This window comes from Dasypus novemcinctus, chromosome 7 (assembly GCF_030445035.2).
Source record: "Dasypus novemcinctus isolate mDasNov1 chromosome 7, mDasNov1.1.hap2, whole genome shotgun sequence".
Taxonomy (NCBI): domain Eukaryota; kingdom Metazoa; phylum Chordata; class Mammalia; order Cingulata; family Dasypodidae; genus Dasypus; species Dasypus novemcinctus.
The window spans coordinates 13,132,123-13,150,494 of record NC_080679.1 but is presented as its reverse complement, the minus strand read 5'-3'; the positions used below and the strand labels follow the sequence as shown (position 1 = coordinate 13,150,494).

At 43.1% G+C, this 18,372-nt stretch overlaps 1 protein-coding gene across 22 annotated transcripts in view; it reads left to right on the top strand.

Annotated features, from left to right (window-relative positions):
- The window catches only part of SP100 (SP100 nuclear antigen), a 100,809-nt gene extending 83,868 nt beyond the window's left edge, over positions 1-16,941 (top strand). For 8 of the 22 annotated variants that reach the window (XM_058299914.2, XM_058299918.2, XM_058299915.2 and 5 more), the window contains 9 exons: positions 520-662; positions 2,977-3,015; positions 3,987-4,028; positions 4,120-4,284; positions 7,149-7,264; positions 9,275-9,392; positions 9,680-9,751; positions 9,912-10,037; positions 16,442-16,684. In XM_058299914.2, coding sequence (XP_058155897.1) covers positions 520-662; positions 2,977-3,015; positions 3,987-4,028; positions 4,120-4,284; positions 7,149-7,264; positions 9,275-9,392; positions 9,680-9,751; positions 9,912-10,037; positions 16,442-16,669 — 1,049 coding nt within the window. In that variant the 3' untranslated portion in view covers positions 16,670-16,684. Of the gene's footprint in view, positions 1-519; positions 663-2,976; positions 3,016-3,986; positions 4,029-4,119; positions 4,285-7,148; positions 7,265-9,274; positions 9,393-9,679; positions 9,752-9,911; positions 10,038-11,491; positions 13,271-16,441 lie in introns of those variants that run through there. The other 14 variants (XM_058299921.2, XM_058299922.2, XM_058299920.2 and 11 more) reach the window with 6 other exon arrangements.
- The last annotated feature ends 1,431 nt before the right edge of the window (positions 16,942-18,372 follow it).

Genomic DNA, 18,372 nt, shown 5'->3' with positions numbered 1-18,372 from the left:
TATAAATGTTTACTCTGTGACTAGATTGTTACCTACTGCTAACCTTTCCATAATTACTTTCAACATAAAATATCCGTGAGTGCAAAATGTGAGAAATAAAAAAGTGATTACCATTCACCGGGTGGAAAATATCAAGCAAGAAGATAGAGCTGTGTGATCTGCTGAACCTCTAGCAGGGGTCTCAGAGAAGGGAAAGAGAAGAATCCTGGTCATCCTTTAGAACCATTCTTTTTTTTCCCTTTTAAAAATGGTCAGGTACTTGAACTAGATACATTTTGCTGGTTATTGTCCCCCTTCTCATTGCGTGAAGGTCAAAGAAGCAAGCACATGCAGTGGGGAATCTCCTTCTGCCCTCGCCTCTCGGGCTGGGCCTGGGGCCCCAGAAGTCTGCAGGAAACTCAGACTCTCCGGCTACTGATCTTGGCTCCAAAGCCAGTGTTAGGAGACCGAGTTTAGGAATTTTCACAGTCTGGGTCCTCCTCATGAACAAGGCAACTCAGCTGGTCTTGGTTTTTACAGGAGTCTTGGATAAGTCTATACAGAGTGAGGATGGAAAATGGTTCACTCCCAGGGAATTTGAAATTGAAGGAGGCTATGGAAGATCAAAGAACTGGAAGATAAGCATACGCTGTGGTGGATGGCCCCTGCAAGCCCTATTAAAGGTATTCCAGTGCCAAGAGACCTAGATCGAGGATTCAGCTGTCATAATCCACTGACACCAAACTTTAGCAGACTTTCTTAATGTCATGACCCCCATTGCTCAGGGCACAGTGCTTACGTTAAGATTCATGTTCCACCCAAGCATTATCCTGGCTGGGGTAGATGATGGCTTAATCCTCTAAGTGCATTGAACTCTCATCATTTGCAAGGTAGGAAAGTTAGTTGTGGTCTGGACTCTGCCACCAATCAACTGTATAACTTGGTCAGAAGAAATTTATTTAAACCTGTGGGTTCTTAAACCTTGGGGACCAATGTAACATGGTAAAATTACATATCTGAAAATAATACATCTGTATGGGTGTTTCCTGGAGTATAGAATGTTTCAACATTATTTCTTTGGATTAGCTGCCTCAGACTCATTCTTGAAAGAATATTAAATACCTCCTTTGGTCTCATATCAACCTCTTAGAGGTGGAAAAAGCAGGGACCATGGCATCTGCTGCAGGCAACCTTGTGTTTTCTGATTTCAAATTCAGTGTTCTTTCTTTCACATACCCCAAAGGCCCTGCCTTGTGGCACTCGAATAATAAAGGAAAAGCTCTTTGCTCAGCAAACATTTATTGAGCTATAGCTAAAGACACAAGGTGTAGCCCCAGTCCCTAAGTGCCCCTTTTACCCAGGAGGAAGCCTGCACACTCTCAACCACAGGACCACACGGCTTATCAGTGCTGGATGCAGGCACCATTGGGAACAGATGCAGGAGGCAGACAAAGGCCATTTCTGGCTTTGTGGCTGAGGACAGTTTCAGGGCAGAGTTTGCACTGAGCTGGGTCTCAAGTAAAGACAGTTCTGACAGGCAAAAATATAGGAACAGGGTATTCTGCGTAGAAAGGATGGAATAAAAATCCACCCTACTGTTTGTCTCGATGTTGTGGGTAATAAGCCTCAACACACAGCCTGGGGCCTGAGGAAGGAGTCCGAACCCTTCCTTTAAACACTGGGACATCACTGAAGGTTTGCATTAGGGAATGACAGTTGAAACAGTGCTCAAAAAGGAGTCATCTGATCATGAGCAAAATCAGAGGGTGGAGTGCTCCGAAGCCAAGGAGACCAGATATTACATTCCCCAGCTGTAATAGTCAGCCAAAGGGGTGCTGATGCAAAATACCAGAAATGGGTTCGCTTTTACAAAGGGTATTTATTTGGGGTAGAAGCTTACAGTTACCAGGTCATAAAGTGTGAGTTACTTCCCCCACCAAAGTCTGTTACCATGTGTTGAAGCAAGATGGCTGCTGACATCAGCCAGAGTTCAGGCTTCCTGGGTTCCTCTCTTCCCGGGCTTGCTTCTCTCTGGGCTCAGCTGCTATTATCTCCACAAGGCCAGCTGTATATTACAGACTATAAGGCAAACTGCTTGTTTCTATTCCCAGGACCATCTCTCTTTCCTTATATCCACATTCCTCTGTGTGCTTACTTCCCGGAGCTCCAGCTCAAGACTCCAACCTTCCTTCTCTGTGGTGCAGTTTCTCTGTGTGTCCCCACCCACCGAAGGGGCAGGGATGCAATGGCCTACTGGCATGGCCCAATCAAAACCTTAATTTTGATTTAATTGAGTAAAAGTAAAACCTCTGAATCCAAGCTACTCTAATATGCCCGGAGGAAAAGACCAGTTTACATAATCCAATATTTCTTTCTGGAATTCATGAACTATATCAAACGGCTACACCAGCCTTTTTGCCTAATAGACCCACACACAACCTGCAAAGCCCAGCTCAGATATCACATGCTCTCTGAAGCCCTTTAAAACCCACACATCTCTGGCTCCCAAAGCACTCTGTGAGGACACAGTTTATACCCTCTTGTCCTTACTCATCTTATATTTACTTTTCTCACTTAACCCAAGGGCCTGGATACCTTTGTGTGCCCAAGGTCTTGGAGGGTGAGTGACACCTGTCTGTTACCCGCTAGGTGTGTGCCGATGGAATTGCCTTAGTATGGAAGCTGTAAGGACACAGCTGAAGGTACTGCGGGAATGGACAGGAAGTGGTGTGTGTAGATGAGTTTGTGAAGGAAAACCTAGCAAGAATTTAAAAGGAGAGATGGGGTGCAGTTTTCAGAGCTGACTTTAAAGCTGATCCTGGATAACAGAGAGTGGCATGTTACAGATTTGGAGAAGGTTATTTACTATGAAGATATCTTGAATTTGAAGTGAAAGTAGGACATCCAGGTAGAAATACCTGGAAAGTAGTTGGAAATGCCAAATTCACAAAACAGAAGCAAAGACCCATCATATCATTAATCCCTTTTATCTTTCAGAAGGGATATCTACCAGACCCACCAAGACGAAGGAAAAAGGTGATATTTATATGTTCTTCTGTCAACGACTCATCTACCATATGGTTGCTTTACCATATCTGTAGCTTTATTTTGTAGTTTCTAAAGACTGATTCTAATAATCTCCTTTTGTGATAGGCTGTAAAAGCTGCTTTAGAACATTATAAGGACATCTTTAAGCATCAACACATATGAGATGGGAAGGGTGGATCCTTAAAAATAGATAGTGAGACAGAACTAACGTTGTGTATATGTTTTAGAAAAGGGTCTGGAGGCCATATCAGCTTACAGTTAAACATTAAAAATTTGTGCTGGAGTTGGGAAAGCAAGCATAATTTTGAAATGTACAAAACAATCCATGTAACAACCATTGTCTTTGCAGCCTCAACTTGAACACTGATTTTTTTTTTCATTGATTTTTCTGGGTTCTATATTTAATGAAATAAGAATGGAATCGAAATTCCCCCCATGGTCACTCCAAATGACCTGATATAGAGGAGAATTCCCCCTGGAATGTAGTATAGACATATGTGATCTGGTGAAATAAGCAGCAAAAAGCACATTCTCTCCCTTTCTTTTTTATCTTCCACTCCCTCCCACTACATATACCTACACAAACACACACACATGCAGTACTTCAAAGGGATTTTTTTTCCTTTATGGAGATAATTTTAGGAATAGGGTGGTCAGGAGGCAGATACACCCTTCTGAGGGGCTACTTTCCTTTGGGAAGATTCCCTTTGGTCCCGCAAGAAGGGCTATGAAGACTTCACATCCATCTATGAAGGTGAATTCTCCCTCCATGGAAGGAGTACATGGAGGTGAAAAGCCAATAGTTCCCATGCTGTATAGATAATGGGGAAGGTGAAGAGAGAGAGGTAAAAGGTAGTCTGTGGTTTGAATCTCTTGAATAAAGAAGCCTGCTCAAATGTGCAATTGATATAAAAAATCACATTTAATATTGACATTCAGTCTTTCTCCGTTTTCAACAGAAAATCCTGACATCTGACAACAATATCATTAACGACCCTTATGTAAGTAATAATTTCCAACTGTATAATCCCAGAATAATCCAGGGCTTTCCCCTAGGTACATTATGTGTAACAGTACTGCTTTTCCCTGAAGCAGGCTCACTCTCAGTTGGAGTATGTTACCGAGAGTGATGAGCAAAGACTATCAGGTGCATCACCTAAACCAGACAGATGGTCCTGCATTGGGTGTTTTCATTTGAAAGCATCTTTTCCATTTGCTTGGATGGAAACATTCCCACTTCCTCATTTCCTGTCAACAGTGAGTATGGGAGTCAGAGCTGTAGACTAGCAGGAGCTCTAGAAAGGGATCTCAAAGTGATAAAGGTCAGGGCCAATCTGCTGATTAGAGGAAATGAACAAAGTTGAGAGGATAACAGCCTAGAATTTTCTCATATATTTTTTAACTTCCCAAAACTCTGCTAAGTTATCAAATAGACTGTCACCCAGAGCCTTGCCTCTTATAAGCATTTGAGTAGTAGTATCCAATGGTGATATTTGCATATCCCTATTACCATTTCACACCATGGAATATCAGTGCTCTCTTGATCATTGGAAAAAGAGTCATTAGGGCATTTTAATCTAATCAAATTAGAGAATCAATTCCAAAAACCCCAGAACCAATTCAGAAATCTCACCACTAAGATTTCATTTCTCAACAACAACTCTTGGGACCAATATTTGCACTAGTAAAGTTTCTTTTCAGTTCTAGAAAGAGAAGTGATAGAGGAACTGGCTCACATGACCAAGGGGATTGACAAGTCCACACTCTTTGAGGCAGGCAGCAAGTTGGAAACTCCATGAAGGTGAAGTTGAATTCCTTAGGAGAAGCTGCAAGTTGGAAACTCTGATGAAGATGATGCTGAATTCTCCAAAAGTAGAATTTTTGGAAGTAGAGATAGAAATTCTTCTTTTGACTTCTGACTTAAAGTTCTCACGTTAAGACTGCCAACTGATTGGATAAGGAGACCCCCCCATTGCTTAGAGCAATCTCCTTTGTTGATTGTAGACGTAATCAGCTGTAGATGCAATGAAATAAGGATGTAAATTACCTCTACAAAATACCCTCACAGTTAACAATCAAGCCAGTGGCTGTTTGACCAAACAACTGGACACTATAACCTAGCCAAGTCATCGTGAAAGTAACCATCACAGATGATAGCCTGATCTTTATTATTTTACCCCAAATAGCAGGCTGTTTTTCTTGGGTTAATATGATAGTATTATTAATCAAGGCCTTTGCATCCTTATAGCAGCCAATTTACAAAAGCTCTGAAAATGTGATGAAATATTTAAAAATTAGAACCAGCAGGACTGATGGTGGGTCAGATACATGGGATAAGGGAATGGAGGGACTCAGTCTTCACTTCCAGGTTTCTGAAGGGGTGGTAGGTTGGTTGGTGAGATGAAGAGCACTAAAATAGGAGCAATCTTGGAGCATGAAGATAAGCAATGTGGTCTGGAGAGGATGGATTTAAGATGTGATGAAAGAAAGGTATCTAACTGGAGATTATGGAAAGCAGGGTTTGGATGTTTGGGGGCTTGAAAGGAGGCAGAGATACAGACCTGGGAATAATAACGATGGTTAAATGTGGTCATGGGAGTAGTTGTGGTCATCCATGGAGAACCGGTAGTGAAATGAGCAGGGTGTCTAGGACAGAGCCCCCAGGAATTCCAATATTCTAAGGAAAGAGCATGAAAAGAAGAGGCAGAGTGTTGGGAAAATTCCGAGAGAGTGTCATGGAACAAAGCAGTAGAGTTTCTAGAAGGAAGAACTGGCCCACAAATTAGAATAGTGTTCCTTGATACCCTGCTCATCAGTTTCCCCACTTCCTGACTCCCCACCAGAGTCCCAACCACCCAGGACTGGGCAGACTAGTCCCCCAGTCTGTAATAGCACTGGACACTTAGACTGTCACACGAGGGTGAGAATTATTCTTTCCAGCTTATGGTATACGTGGGATGTTTTCGCCTAGGTGTAGACCCTGCTAGTCATTGGTAAAATGTTTCCACACCTCACAGGTTTCCTCAAACTGCCCTCTTTCTGCTTCGGTAGGACCAGGAGAGGAAGCAGGTACCCATTCTCCTGGACATTTGTTCAGCACAGACACATGATACTCACACATTGAATTTGTAGTCTGTAGGCGTTCACGTGGTATTGCTACAAAATTATAAAATAAATAAATAAGGGGAAAAAAGACTTTGGTTTCCCTTACCCAGCAATGGGCTCATTCCTTGACCAATTCTTACTTTTGGCCTATAAATTCTATTGTTTTTCAAATGTGTGAATTACTCCAGAATACTTGGATGCAAATACTGTCAAAATTTTAACTTCTCCAAATGAAATTAAATCTGGCTAAAAGTGCCAACATTGAGAATGGTAAGAAATCCAGTGCCAGTCAATTTTGTGGGCCCCTTCACTTTCCTATATAGAACAAGAATGCCAGCTCTTTTTTATGGGCCCAGAGAATAAGAGTAGAGCCCCAGTCTTCAGCCCAGGGTGGTTGCTGCTACCACCTTCCTTCCCATTGACATCCATGACTTCCATGCCAAACTAAGCCCCAGGCCCAGAGCCAAAGCGCTGAGTCCTCCCAGGAACCCATCTGGTCATCTCCACAGTCCATCTAACCCAGAGGTGCTGGCATAGGCCAGGGGTTCCTCCAGTCACAGAATCCAGAGCCTGGGAACTCCTCCACAGGCCTTGTCTCCACCTCATGGACAGCAAACAGCCAACAAAACAGAATGCAGTGATTTCTCAATGTATTCCATCATATTTAATTCTCAGTATGTCACTCTTCCACAAGTCAATTTAGACAATGCAATAAAACAACTAGAGAAGGTATTGTAGTCCAGGACTGGGTTTTGCCAGCAGAATAATACGTTTCTCAGATTGCCTTTAAATCATCATCCTTTTTTCACACAGAGAAAACTTTTCTAGCCTAGCACACAGCCCTTTCCCCCTGAACTTATAAAATTTCCACTCAGTGTTCGTTCCTTAGCATTTTGGGGAAGAGAAAGTTAAAGGTGTCCAGTTTGCTACTTGCAGAGGTAATGTGTTGTAGCCCATCATGTCATATTCTGGGGTCCCACTGATTCCAGCCATGTCTCTATTATCTCATCTTCCAGCCAGAAAACGCAAATGAATGTGAGGTGTGCAAAGATGCAGGACAACTCTACTGCTGTGATACTTGTTCAAGATCCTTTCATAAAGATTGTCACATTCCATCTGTGGAAACAGAGAGGTCAGTGGGCTGTAGTCCCTCTCCTCCCCTCTGCATTGCACATCTCTTCTCCCAACCATGCATGCTCACCCTGCAGAGTTTCTGCCACTTGTCATGTATGTCTTGATGCAGAGGAAGCAAGGACCCAGAATCGTAATCCAGAGCTGTTTAATTGGAAGCAAGAACTCTTCAAGTGGCCTCTAGGTGTACTAGTGGGAGGTATCACACCTTACTCCCCTGCCTGGTTCCCAGATGCATGTATTCTGGGTTCGGGGTGGTTAAACCACACATTGGCTGCATATAATATCTCCTATGGGTGCACCACAAAGTTGATAAAGCTGGGCTTGAAATGATCCTTCTAATGATCATTCCAGCAGTCTGTCAATCTAGCTGATTGTAGGTTACAGGGTACATGATTAGACACATGATTCTGTGGGTGTGAACCCACCGCTACACTTCCTTTGCTGTGAAATGTGTCTTTGGTCAGAAGTGATGTGTAGTATACCATGGTGATTGAGAAGTCATTCTGTAAGTGATGGTGTGGCAGAATTGCTGCACAGATAGGAAAGACAGATCTCGGCCAGGAATTCTCCTTAACGGAAGAAGGCTAATAAAATCTATCTGCCACTAGTAGCCTACCACCCCCTCAGGGAATGGTCCCATCCAAGTGGTTCAGCATTAATCTCTGCTTTTGGCTAGTTGAGCAAGCTGCTGAAGCAGAAGACAGATCTGCTTTTTTGTTGAGCCCATGTATAGCACCATCTTGGCACTATGTGGCTCCCTGAGTAAGCACTGGTGACCAAGGAAAGAAGCTGACTGACTATAGATGGATCATCATATCCATCAAATCAACAGTCTCCCAAGGCAGACACCATGTAGAGAAGAATGGAGAAAGAATCTAGGGGCAAATGGCAGATATCTGACACCTATCTATAGATTTCTTTTCTAAGAAGTTTCTGCAGATTCTATTCACAGACATGGCAATGCTAGAGGAGAGGATGCTTATAGATTGTCCTCTGTGCCATTCAGCATAGTTGAGAAATAAGAGCTGGTTTCCTGTTGTTTTTTGTTTGTTTCTTTGTTGTTTACCATGGTGTGATTGAGTTCATCGAGGTCAAAGACCCCAGTAATTAAGGTACCAGTTTCCAATGTTTGATTCTGGCAGGCAGGGCTCATCATCAAGCTCATTGTGGCTCAGGTGGGAACCTCAAGCTTGGAGGTGAATGAGAGTTCAACACTCATCCTGTCACCTCACTCAACAGACTGACATCTCTGCAACCACAATTGATGGTAGAAGGTGGAATGAGTAGGATAATGGAGGGCTATTGGCTCCACATGGGGCTCGAGTGCAGGGGGCCTTCAAGGGAGAAGTTGGCAGGAGCTCAGATTCTTCCACACCAATGTTCATAGCAGCATTATGCACAACAGCCAAAAGGTGGGAACAATCGAAGTGTTCATCAACAGATGAACGAATAAACAAAGTGTGGTACAGACATATCATGGAGTATGATTTAGCCATAAAAAGAAATGAAGTCCTCATACCTGCTACAGCATGGATGAATCTCTAAGACATTACATTAAGTGAAATGATCCAGACATAAAAGGAAGAAATATTGTACAATTTCACTTTTGTGAGGTCTCTAGAATAAGCAAATTCACAGAGATGGAAAGTAGATTTAAGATTACCGGGGGCTAGGGAGAGAGGGAAATGGAGAGTTATTGCTTAATAGGTACAGAGTTTCTGTTTATGGTCATGAAAATTTCTTGGTAGTGGATGGTGGTGATGATAGTATAACAGGTGGATGTAATTAATACCACTGAAATTACACTTAAAAGTCATTAAAGTGGGAAGTATTTGTGTTGTATGTGTGTTACCACAATTAAGAGTGAGAGTGTGTGTGTTTTTGTCTAGTTGGCTGAAGGGTGGAATCCACCAACCATTCTTGAATAGAGGACTTCAGAAGCCATAGAAATGGTGGCTGTTTTCACAGAGAACCTTCCTTCTGTTCACTTTTATGCCTGACCTCTCAGGGAACCGTGGAGCTGTATCTTCTGCAGGATAAAGGATACTCAGGAGAGGTGCCCAGAATTCCCACTCTGTCAGGAATCGGAAGTCCTACAGAGGCCGATGCTACCTGAGGAAAAGTTGGTGAGTTTGAAGCAAACCTGAAGCCTCCTCTTTTTCTTTAACATGAGAGAAGCAGAGCTTTGCAGAAGGCTAGAGGAATATTGCCCCACGCGGTGCTGTGATCACATGACCTAATGCCAAAACTGGTATTCCAAAGAAAATTGTTTTTCTTTGGAATTTTTTCCAAAAAGCACCACATTTGGGGAAAGTTCTGGATGACAGTCTGAGTCATAGATTCTGATGAGGGGTGTGTATGGGCTCATTCCCTTCAAGCCACTTTTTACTTCAAACCTCTTCTTCTGTTGTAGAAATGTGAATTCCTTCTCTTAAAGATCTGTTGCTGTTCAGAAAGCCTCTTTTTTGCCAACAGGCCAAATTATGTAAGTAACAACAACAAACAATAAATCTGGCAGTTGTGGAATTTGTGGTCTGAATTTCATGGGATAAAGCTGCCATTATCTTTGCCTTACTGATGGGAATCTATAAAAAATAGACTTTGACCTACACTAATAGTCTTTCCTTGGGTGTTTTTGTCAAAAGAATACAAAGAAGCCTGTGTCATTAAACCTGATCCGGAAAAGGCTTAATAAGAATCTTTACTTGAGAGTGGAAAAATTTGTGCAGGACATGCGCCTCATCTTTCATAACCACAGGATATTTTACCAGGTAAGTGGCTTTCCATGCTGCCCTGGGGTTCTTTTGTTTGTTCGTTTGTGGGGGTTTTTTTTTTTGTTTTTGTTTTCTTTCAATTAAGTCACTTTGTCTTTCATCTTCTTATATCATAAAAATTTTACAATTTCCCTCCTCATGTGGCAATCTCATCCAAATAAAATATTGAAATTTTCTAAAAACCTTTTCATCTGTATTAGTTAGCCGAAGGGGTACTGAAATCTGTTGGCTTCTATAAAGGGTATTTATTTGGGGTAGAAGCTTACAATTACAAAGCCTTAAAGAGTCCAACTCAAGGTACCAAAAAAGGTACTTCCTCACCAAATGTCTGTTGCCATTTATTGACACAAGATGGTGGGTGACGTCTGAGAGGGCTCAACCTTCCTCTTTCTCTTAAGGCTCCATGGGCCCAACTTCTGATCTCAGCTGCAGACTGGAGGGCTCATTTCTTTCTGGACTCAGCTACTCCAGTCTCTTTACAAAGTCAGCTGTAGACTATCAGGCGAATGGCTCATCTCTCTTCCAGGACCTCTACCATGTCCATGGAGCTCCCTTCCTCTTTTCTCATGTATGGGCTTCTGTGCATTTACTTCTGTGTTCTTCTTGAGTGAATGTCCTTTTATACAGCCTACAAAGGGAGCAGGAACTCATTGTGAGTTGTCTTACTGCCATGGTTGAATTAAAGCCCTAATCTTAACATAATTTAATCAAAGACATCTCAGCTGAATCTAATACAATCAAAGGGGTATCACACCCAGAGGAACAGATCAGTTTACAAACATAATCAAATATCTTTTATTGCAATTCATAAGTAATATTAAACTGCTACACTACCCAAGGAGGGAAAAGTAACGATAAACTCCCTAGGACCTTGGGGACCTTCTTCACGTCTCCATACTGGATTTTCTCCCAGAGAGAGCACTAGATTGCAGACCTATTCCCTTGCACAGAAACAGAGTTGCACTTAAAGGCAAAAGTGCTTCTCTTTTCTAAAGATGAAATAAAATCAAATATCTCAAATTTCAAAATTTTGGATTTCTTTACCCCTGAAATTCCTAGTGGTATATCAAAAAGTTAACAAGGATTACCTCAATGGGTGAGAGGGAAGGGAAAAGGAAGACATCATTAATTTACTTTAGACACTTCTGTACTATCATAGTGTTATGAATAATAAATACTGTGTTCAAAAATCAAATAACTAGACTTTTAAGAAAATTTAATCAATTTCTGATCAGTAATTAGACCATAATAGAGTCCAATTTTTGATTTTCTGTTTTCCAGAAACAGAGAAGTAACCAAGCTCTCAGGGAACATAAGATACTTTTATCTGGATTAATTCTCACTTGACATTTGAGATGATAATATAAAATGAGGTTCCCAATTATCTGAAACATAAGGAGTCTAGACTCATGGACAATGGTGATTAATATTTTTTGTCCTTACTTTTTCAGGGCAGTAATTTCATCTACCTGGGACATAAACTAGAAGCCGCATTTGAGAAATATTTCAAAGAGATTTTTGCAATCCAGGAAACAGACAACATTTCTGGTTTGGAGCCCCTGTGTTAATGTATCCAATTTCTATCTCCCTGTTTCAGTCCTATCAGCAGCTTGCAAATACTATCATAGTGTTGAGAAACAGGAGAGCATGACCTTGCAAGAGACTGTCTAATGGACCACACCTGCCTTTTGCTTCTGTAACTCCCTTGCAAGAATATGACCTTGCAAGAAACTATCTAATTGACCATTCTTGCTTTCTACTTCTGTAACCCCACTTGCATATTACAGTAGGAAATTTGCACACCAACCCAGCAATGCATTAGCCAATAAGTGAGAGCCATGCTAATTCTACATAAAACCCTATATAAACCTGTAAAACTGTAAGACAGGGTTCAGAATTTGGAGACTGACTCTCCTCTGGGCCCGCACGTAATAAATCTGTTCCTCTGCCTCTCCAAATGCCGTTTGGGTTTTTCTGCTGCTCAGAACTCCTGGCTTTGCTGTAACAATAGCACACTTCTTTTTCAAACTCTTTCTTTTTTAAATTGTCTCGTCAAGTTCTTTTAGTGATTAATTTGGAGCGAAATTTACTATTAAAGTTATTGAGTCTTTCCATAAAGGATCATACTACGTCTTTCTACTTATTCAAATCTTCCATTGGGTTCTACAGTAAAATATTCTCTGCTTTCCTTCTCCCAGCACAAGACTACATGTGTGTGTTCAAACCTGACTGTTTTATGCATTTTGTTGTTACCATGAAAGTGATCTTTTCTCCATTGTATTTTATTAACATCTGAACCTGTCATAGATGGCTACTGTTATTTATATACCCATTTTGTCACTGATTACCTTTCTTAATACTGGATAGCTCCCTTTTTGCCATTTATCAGTGGCATCAGGAAGCCCCAAGTGGCTACATAGCATTTCCAACTTTCTATTCATGGAACCCTAGTAGGTCCTGCTGGGAGAAGCATTCCTCCCTTGGACACTAAAACCTTAGATACTTCTTGGTCCCATTGTGGAAAGGCTCTGCCAGCGGATCCCAGCAACCCTGCACATCCCTGCGCAGGCCACCCAAGCAAGTCTTCCCTGCAGCTGACCTAAGCCTCAGCATACCTAAGTCTAAGTCCCGTATCTTCAAGGAACTGCTTGAACACTAACCCTCAGTGTGATCCTCTTGGAACAGCAGGGGTTGAGAGGCTAGTGAGGAGCTGCTACACAGCCATTTCCCACTCTCCCCCTAACTTTTTGGGAGGCTGTCATGACAGTTTCTCATCACCTTGGGGTTCTGATGAGATAGGAGGCTTTCTGCTTTGCCCTCTTTAGGGTACAGCTACAGGCTATAAAACCACGTAGGTGCAGCATGAGTTTGTGCCATCCCTCATGTTGCATCTTCATACCATCCAGCCCCTTTCTTTTCACTGCTGTCTTGTGGGACAAAGGTCACAGGGAGCTGCCACCTTCGCCTTTCTTTCTTTGCTGACTACGAAAGTAATTGAACTGCTGGAATCTGAAAAGAGCACACTGACAAGCCTTGCTTGACAGGTTCTCTGACTCAATGTATCTGCAACAAGGATAAATGTATTTTGTTGTATTGTTAGCTGTTTCAGAACATATACTGCAGGGAAGTATCACAGCCCCACAAACTACTGTCTCTAGCTGCCCCAAAATTGAGTCTCCAGTGCACCATTTCATGATTCAATAAAGAACTTCTATTGTTGGAGTGGGTAATTTTGAACATTGAATGAGGTTTTGTACATAAATCATTTAAAATCATGTCTAAGACACATGACTGTATAACTGTGGCTACACATAGCAAAAATTCTGTATTCAAAATGTTAATTCAAGCAAGAAGAAGCAGTTCTAGTTGTCTACTGAGCTAGATGGTGGTAAGTGAAATAAATGCAGACCCCAGAAACCACAGTTGATATGTTTCCTAGTCCTTCCCAGAGACCTATGTCTATTCTTCAAGGTAACCATGTTCTGGAAAAAAAGGGAAATTCTCTTATCTTTAAAGGATTATTGAGCACTGACCCTTGGTGCATTTTGGGGGGCTATGGAAAGTCATATGGCCCATCTACCAGGAGACTGGGGTTTGGGTAATAAATGCAGTTTTGCATTTATTGGGTCCCAGTATACCCAATCAAAAAAACTTCTCATTACAATTAATGAAAATACTTAGGGATGATTCAGAAACAAATGAGACAGAAACCCATACACCCAAGAGGCTCAACAAAGCACCAGCCACAAGAAACATGAAGAAAACACATCATAATCAAATCCCTTAAAAACGAGTGATAAGGGGGAAAATCTTACAACAGTCCAGAAAGAGATGCATTACATACAGAAGGACTAAAAGGAGGATGGTTTCTTAAACAGGTCAAACTTCAAGGGTCTTGACAGAAAATAGATTTTCTGGGACTACAGTTATCTAGAAGAACTGAAGAAATTCCATCCCAGATCAAGCAAAATATTTTCTCCTTGAATCTTTCCCTTGTAGTGTATTCTATTTTCACTCCTTTGCCTCCTCATAAAGTCATATCTTTCACTTAGGTTTAGTGTTTAAGTCTTTGGCCTTTGTTCTTTGTAACTCCTTTTTGTTTAGTGTGTTGGATTGGCAGGATCCTTACATCATTATCTAGAAGTGGTTCTATGCCAGTCTATCATTTGTATTTGTGACAGAAACAGTGCAGCTCACCCTACATTTCCCAGCCTTTGCACTAGGCAGGGCCAAATGGCTAATTCTGACCATGGTCTCTAGATAGAAGTGACGTGCCATTCTCAAGCTGAGTCAAAGAAAAGGAGTAAGAGGTCTCTGTGCATCCTCTCCCCTGCCACACTGACCATGGAGCCTTTGCGTTGAGAGGACAGAGCCTAAAGAAACCTTGGTACATAAATTCACTACCACCCCAGAAAGGCTTCCAGATCCACAGTGGGCTTCGAGTGAGCAAGAAATAAAACTTTTGTTGTACTGAGTCATTGAAACCTCAGGGTTGTTCATGGCCATAGCATAAACTAGCAAAACCTAATATATATTGGAATGCATTATGTATGTTAGGTCCAGCTGGTTGATAGTGTTGTTGAAGATGTCTGTATTCTTACTGATTTTTTTTTTCCCATTTGTTCTACGAATCATAGAAAGAAGGATTTTGGAATCTCCTCCTATAATTGTCGATTTATCTTTTCCTCTTGGAGTTCTCTGCTTCATGCATTTTGAAGCTCTCCTGTTCAGTGCATATGCATTTGGGATTATTATATCCTCTTGATGATTTGGCCCCTTTATTAACATGAAATGCCTTGCTGGTATAATATTCTTGGTTATGAAATCTACTTTGTTTGATATTATATCACCTTCTCCAGCATTCTTTTGATTAATTTTAACAACTAAGGTTAACAAGGAATCTATTTTCCATCCTTTTTCTCTTAACCTATTTAAAGCAGGTTTTATTGTGATTAGCATACAGTTGGTGCTTGTTTTCTTAACCAGTACAGCCTTTTTAAATTCTTTTGGCAGGTAGAAGAAACGACTTTTATTTATTAGTAAGTTTAAACAGAGGTGTGAAGGTAGCCACAAACGCGGCTACTGAAGCCAGAATTACTAAGAATTCTGAACTCCTTACAAGACGCAAATAACAATCTAAACTCACGTCTTCCTCCTCATCCTTCTTGCCCTTGGTGTCGCCCAGCTCTGCCCCGACTTGGCGCTGGTCTGCAGTGCTTTGGCAAATGCCCCCACGTCGCCCCTGCTGGCGGCCTCCAGCCTCCGCGGGCAGGTGGGACTGGCACCTGAGCGGCCCCGCTGTCCCGAGGCCAAGGTCGCGCTGGGCGTGCCCGAGACCGCGGGAAGCGCGGCCAGAGGGCGCGCCCTGCCTCTCCATGCCCGAGACCGCGGGAAGCGCGGCCAGAGGGCGCGCCCTGCCTCTCCATGCCCGAGACCGCGGGAAGCGCGGCCAGAGGGCGCGCCCTGCCTCTCCATGCCCGAGACCGCGGGAAGCGCGGCCAGAGGGCGCGCCCTGCCTCTCCATGCCCGAGACCGCGGGAAGCGCGGCCAGAGGGCGCGCCCTGCCTCTCCTCGCTGTCTGGGCGAGGGCCACGGGAGCACGAGGTCGGGCGTCGGCCCGCTGGCCAGGTCACTCCCACCCTCGCCGGCTGGAAGGTTCTGGAGGTCGCTCAGTTGGATGGGTTGGGGGCGGGGCTCGGGCTGGTGACAGCGGCAGCTGCCGGAGCAGAGGGGCCTGGGGTGGCACGGGCAGAGGAGGCGGCGGAGGGTAGTGGCCGCCTGGCTCTGGGAGCTGCACGAAGGGCTGCAGGTCGGAAGCCCCCGCTGCCCGGTAACTAGGCTCCAGGGCCCGAAGCCACCCAGTCCTCCACGCAGGCGGGTGCGGTGAGCTGCGTGAGCCGCTGCCGCACCCGGTCCCCAGCAGGCACTGCAGATGCCCGCGGTGCCCCGGCAGCGCGGCCTTGCTCAGATCCGCGTCCACTCTCCCGCAGCGCTCCTGGTCCCGCTCGGTTTGGGGCTCCTGCATCCCAAAGAAGAGGCGCCCGCACCCTGCCTCAAGCCTGAGCACCTCGGGCTGTCGCTGGGGCGCGGCGGCCCCGCCGGAACGCACGGGCGTGGGGCAGGCTGCGCGGGGACCTTCCCCGCGTCCAGGTGGCCCCGCAGACGCGAATGAGGCAATCGTCAGCCTGCAGCGTGTACGTGAGCCCTCTCCGGTTCCCTGCGGTGACGGTCGTTCCTTTCAGGAACATTTTTCCTGCCCGAAACGCCACCAAATACTTGGTGGAGGACCCAGGAGAGCCCAGGAGCAGGGCACTGGACGTTGCACGCTGCTCACCAAAACCCATGGCCTTCTCTTTTTCTAGGACACACAACTAAACTATATTCCCCAACTTCCCTTGCAGCAAGGTGTGACCATTTGCCTGAGTTCTAGCCAAAGGAATGTGCACAAAAGTGATATCTCCTATACTCCTTTTGCGGATTGGAAGCCCTGGATGAGAATGGCAAAGACTCCAGAGTCCCTGAATGACTCTGTAGCAGAACCATCCAACACACCTTGCCTCCACCTCCACCAACATGTAACACCCTTGACCTTTTTAGATAAGTTGGAAATAAAGTTCTATTGTGTTTGAGCCACAGTGGGCAGGGGGGTAGGTATTTGTTACAACAGATAGATTCATCTAATCATAATATGCTGTACATCATATATAAAACAAAATTTTTAATTGGGAAAGACAGAGCAAAGAGTTAGTATGAATCTTAAAATCTCCATGAAACTTTGCAAAACAAAAGACTTAAATATGTATATGTTTGATTTCTTCATTTATGAAACAGAGAGACAACAAGTATCCTGCCTAACCCTTCAGGGTGTATGAAAAAGAAAGTCCTTATTTATTTGCAAAAATTCTTTGAAGAAGTATTACATTAGCCAATGGCATACTGGAGGACATTTGTCAAAGATATTATTTGGGTTAGGAATAGTTGTTCTGCAGATTTTCTTTTTGGCACTAACTAGATAGCCAGTTGTCTTTTGAGACCTTTCATATTTGTGCCTAAATGACAACGTTATCAACTTATAGAATACTTACTTTTCTGTGCTCTATAGAAAACAAAGTAAATATGAGAATTTAGTATGGAAATCACATCATAAAGTCAAAACTTTGACTTTATGCAGTTTAAAAAACAACATAAGAATGAACCCTAATGTAACCTGTGGAGTATAGTTAATAGTATAATTATAATAACATTGTTCCATCAACTGTAACAAAAACCCCACACTAATGAAAATGTTAATAATAAGGAAGACTGGGGGGGCAGGGGCATATATGTCCTTTCTGCACGGTTTTTCTGTAAATTTACAACTGTTCTAATAAATGAACAACATAATCTTGCTAGCATATTTCAACTAAAACATTAGTATACGAGTACATACAGTCAATCAAAGGGTGCAGCTCCTTAAACAGGGAATTTATGACGTAGAAGGTAAATGTAGATAATGGATCCAAGGATAAACTGGACCCCTTGCATGTGGAACACAAGGAGGAATTGCAGGCTCCTAACCACAGTCCTCATCTTCCTTGCCTGGCCATGTTCTTGAAGAATTATGTTCTTGGGTCTTTTCTCCTTTATTATTTCCTGAAGAGAAACAAGTGCTGATCATTGTAGAAGGGAGTGAAATCCTTTAGGGATTTTGATGTGTGACCCAGGAACCAACTCAGAAGAAAATCACACACATACACACACACAAAAACAAAACACACACACACAAAACAAAAAACAAAAAAACAATAGGAAAGACATGGAAAGATAAAGACCTAGGGCTGGAATGTACCCCCACCCCCAAATTATGCTAGTCTGTCCTTTGGATTCATCTGACTTACCACCAAAGGCTGGGAAAATTTTACCCACAATGGCCAACATTGCTTTGTCTTAAAAAACTCTTCTTACAACTCACGCTCCACTTCTTACCTTTTCAATTTGCTTCTACATATTTTTCTACCTATGCAATTTTTCTCATATGTGGAAAACTTCGAGAACATGTGCAAAAGGCAATAGAAGCTCCACCGATCAGGTTCTTCAAATAAGTAAGTAGAATCTCATCCATCCTTCCTACCAAAAGGAACCTCGGACTGTTCACAAAAATTAGAAACAAATTTCTATTTTGGGGAAGCAGATTTGGCTCAACTGATAGAGCGTCTGCCTACCATATGGGAGGTCCAGGGTTCAAACCCAGGGCCCTCCTGACCCATGTGGTGAGCTGGCCCATGTGCACTGCTGATGTGCATAGGAGTGCCGTGCCACGCAGGGGTGTCTCCCACATAGGGGAGCCCCATGT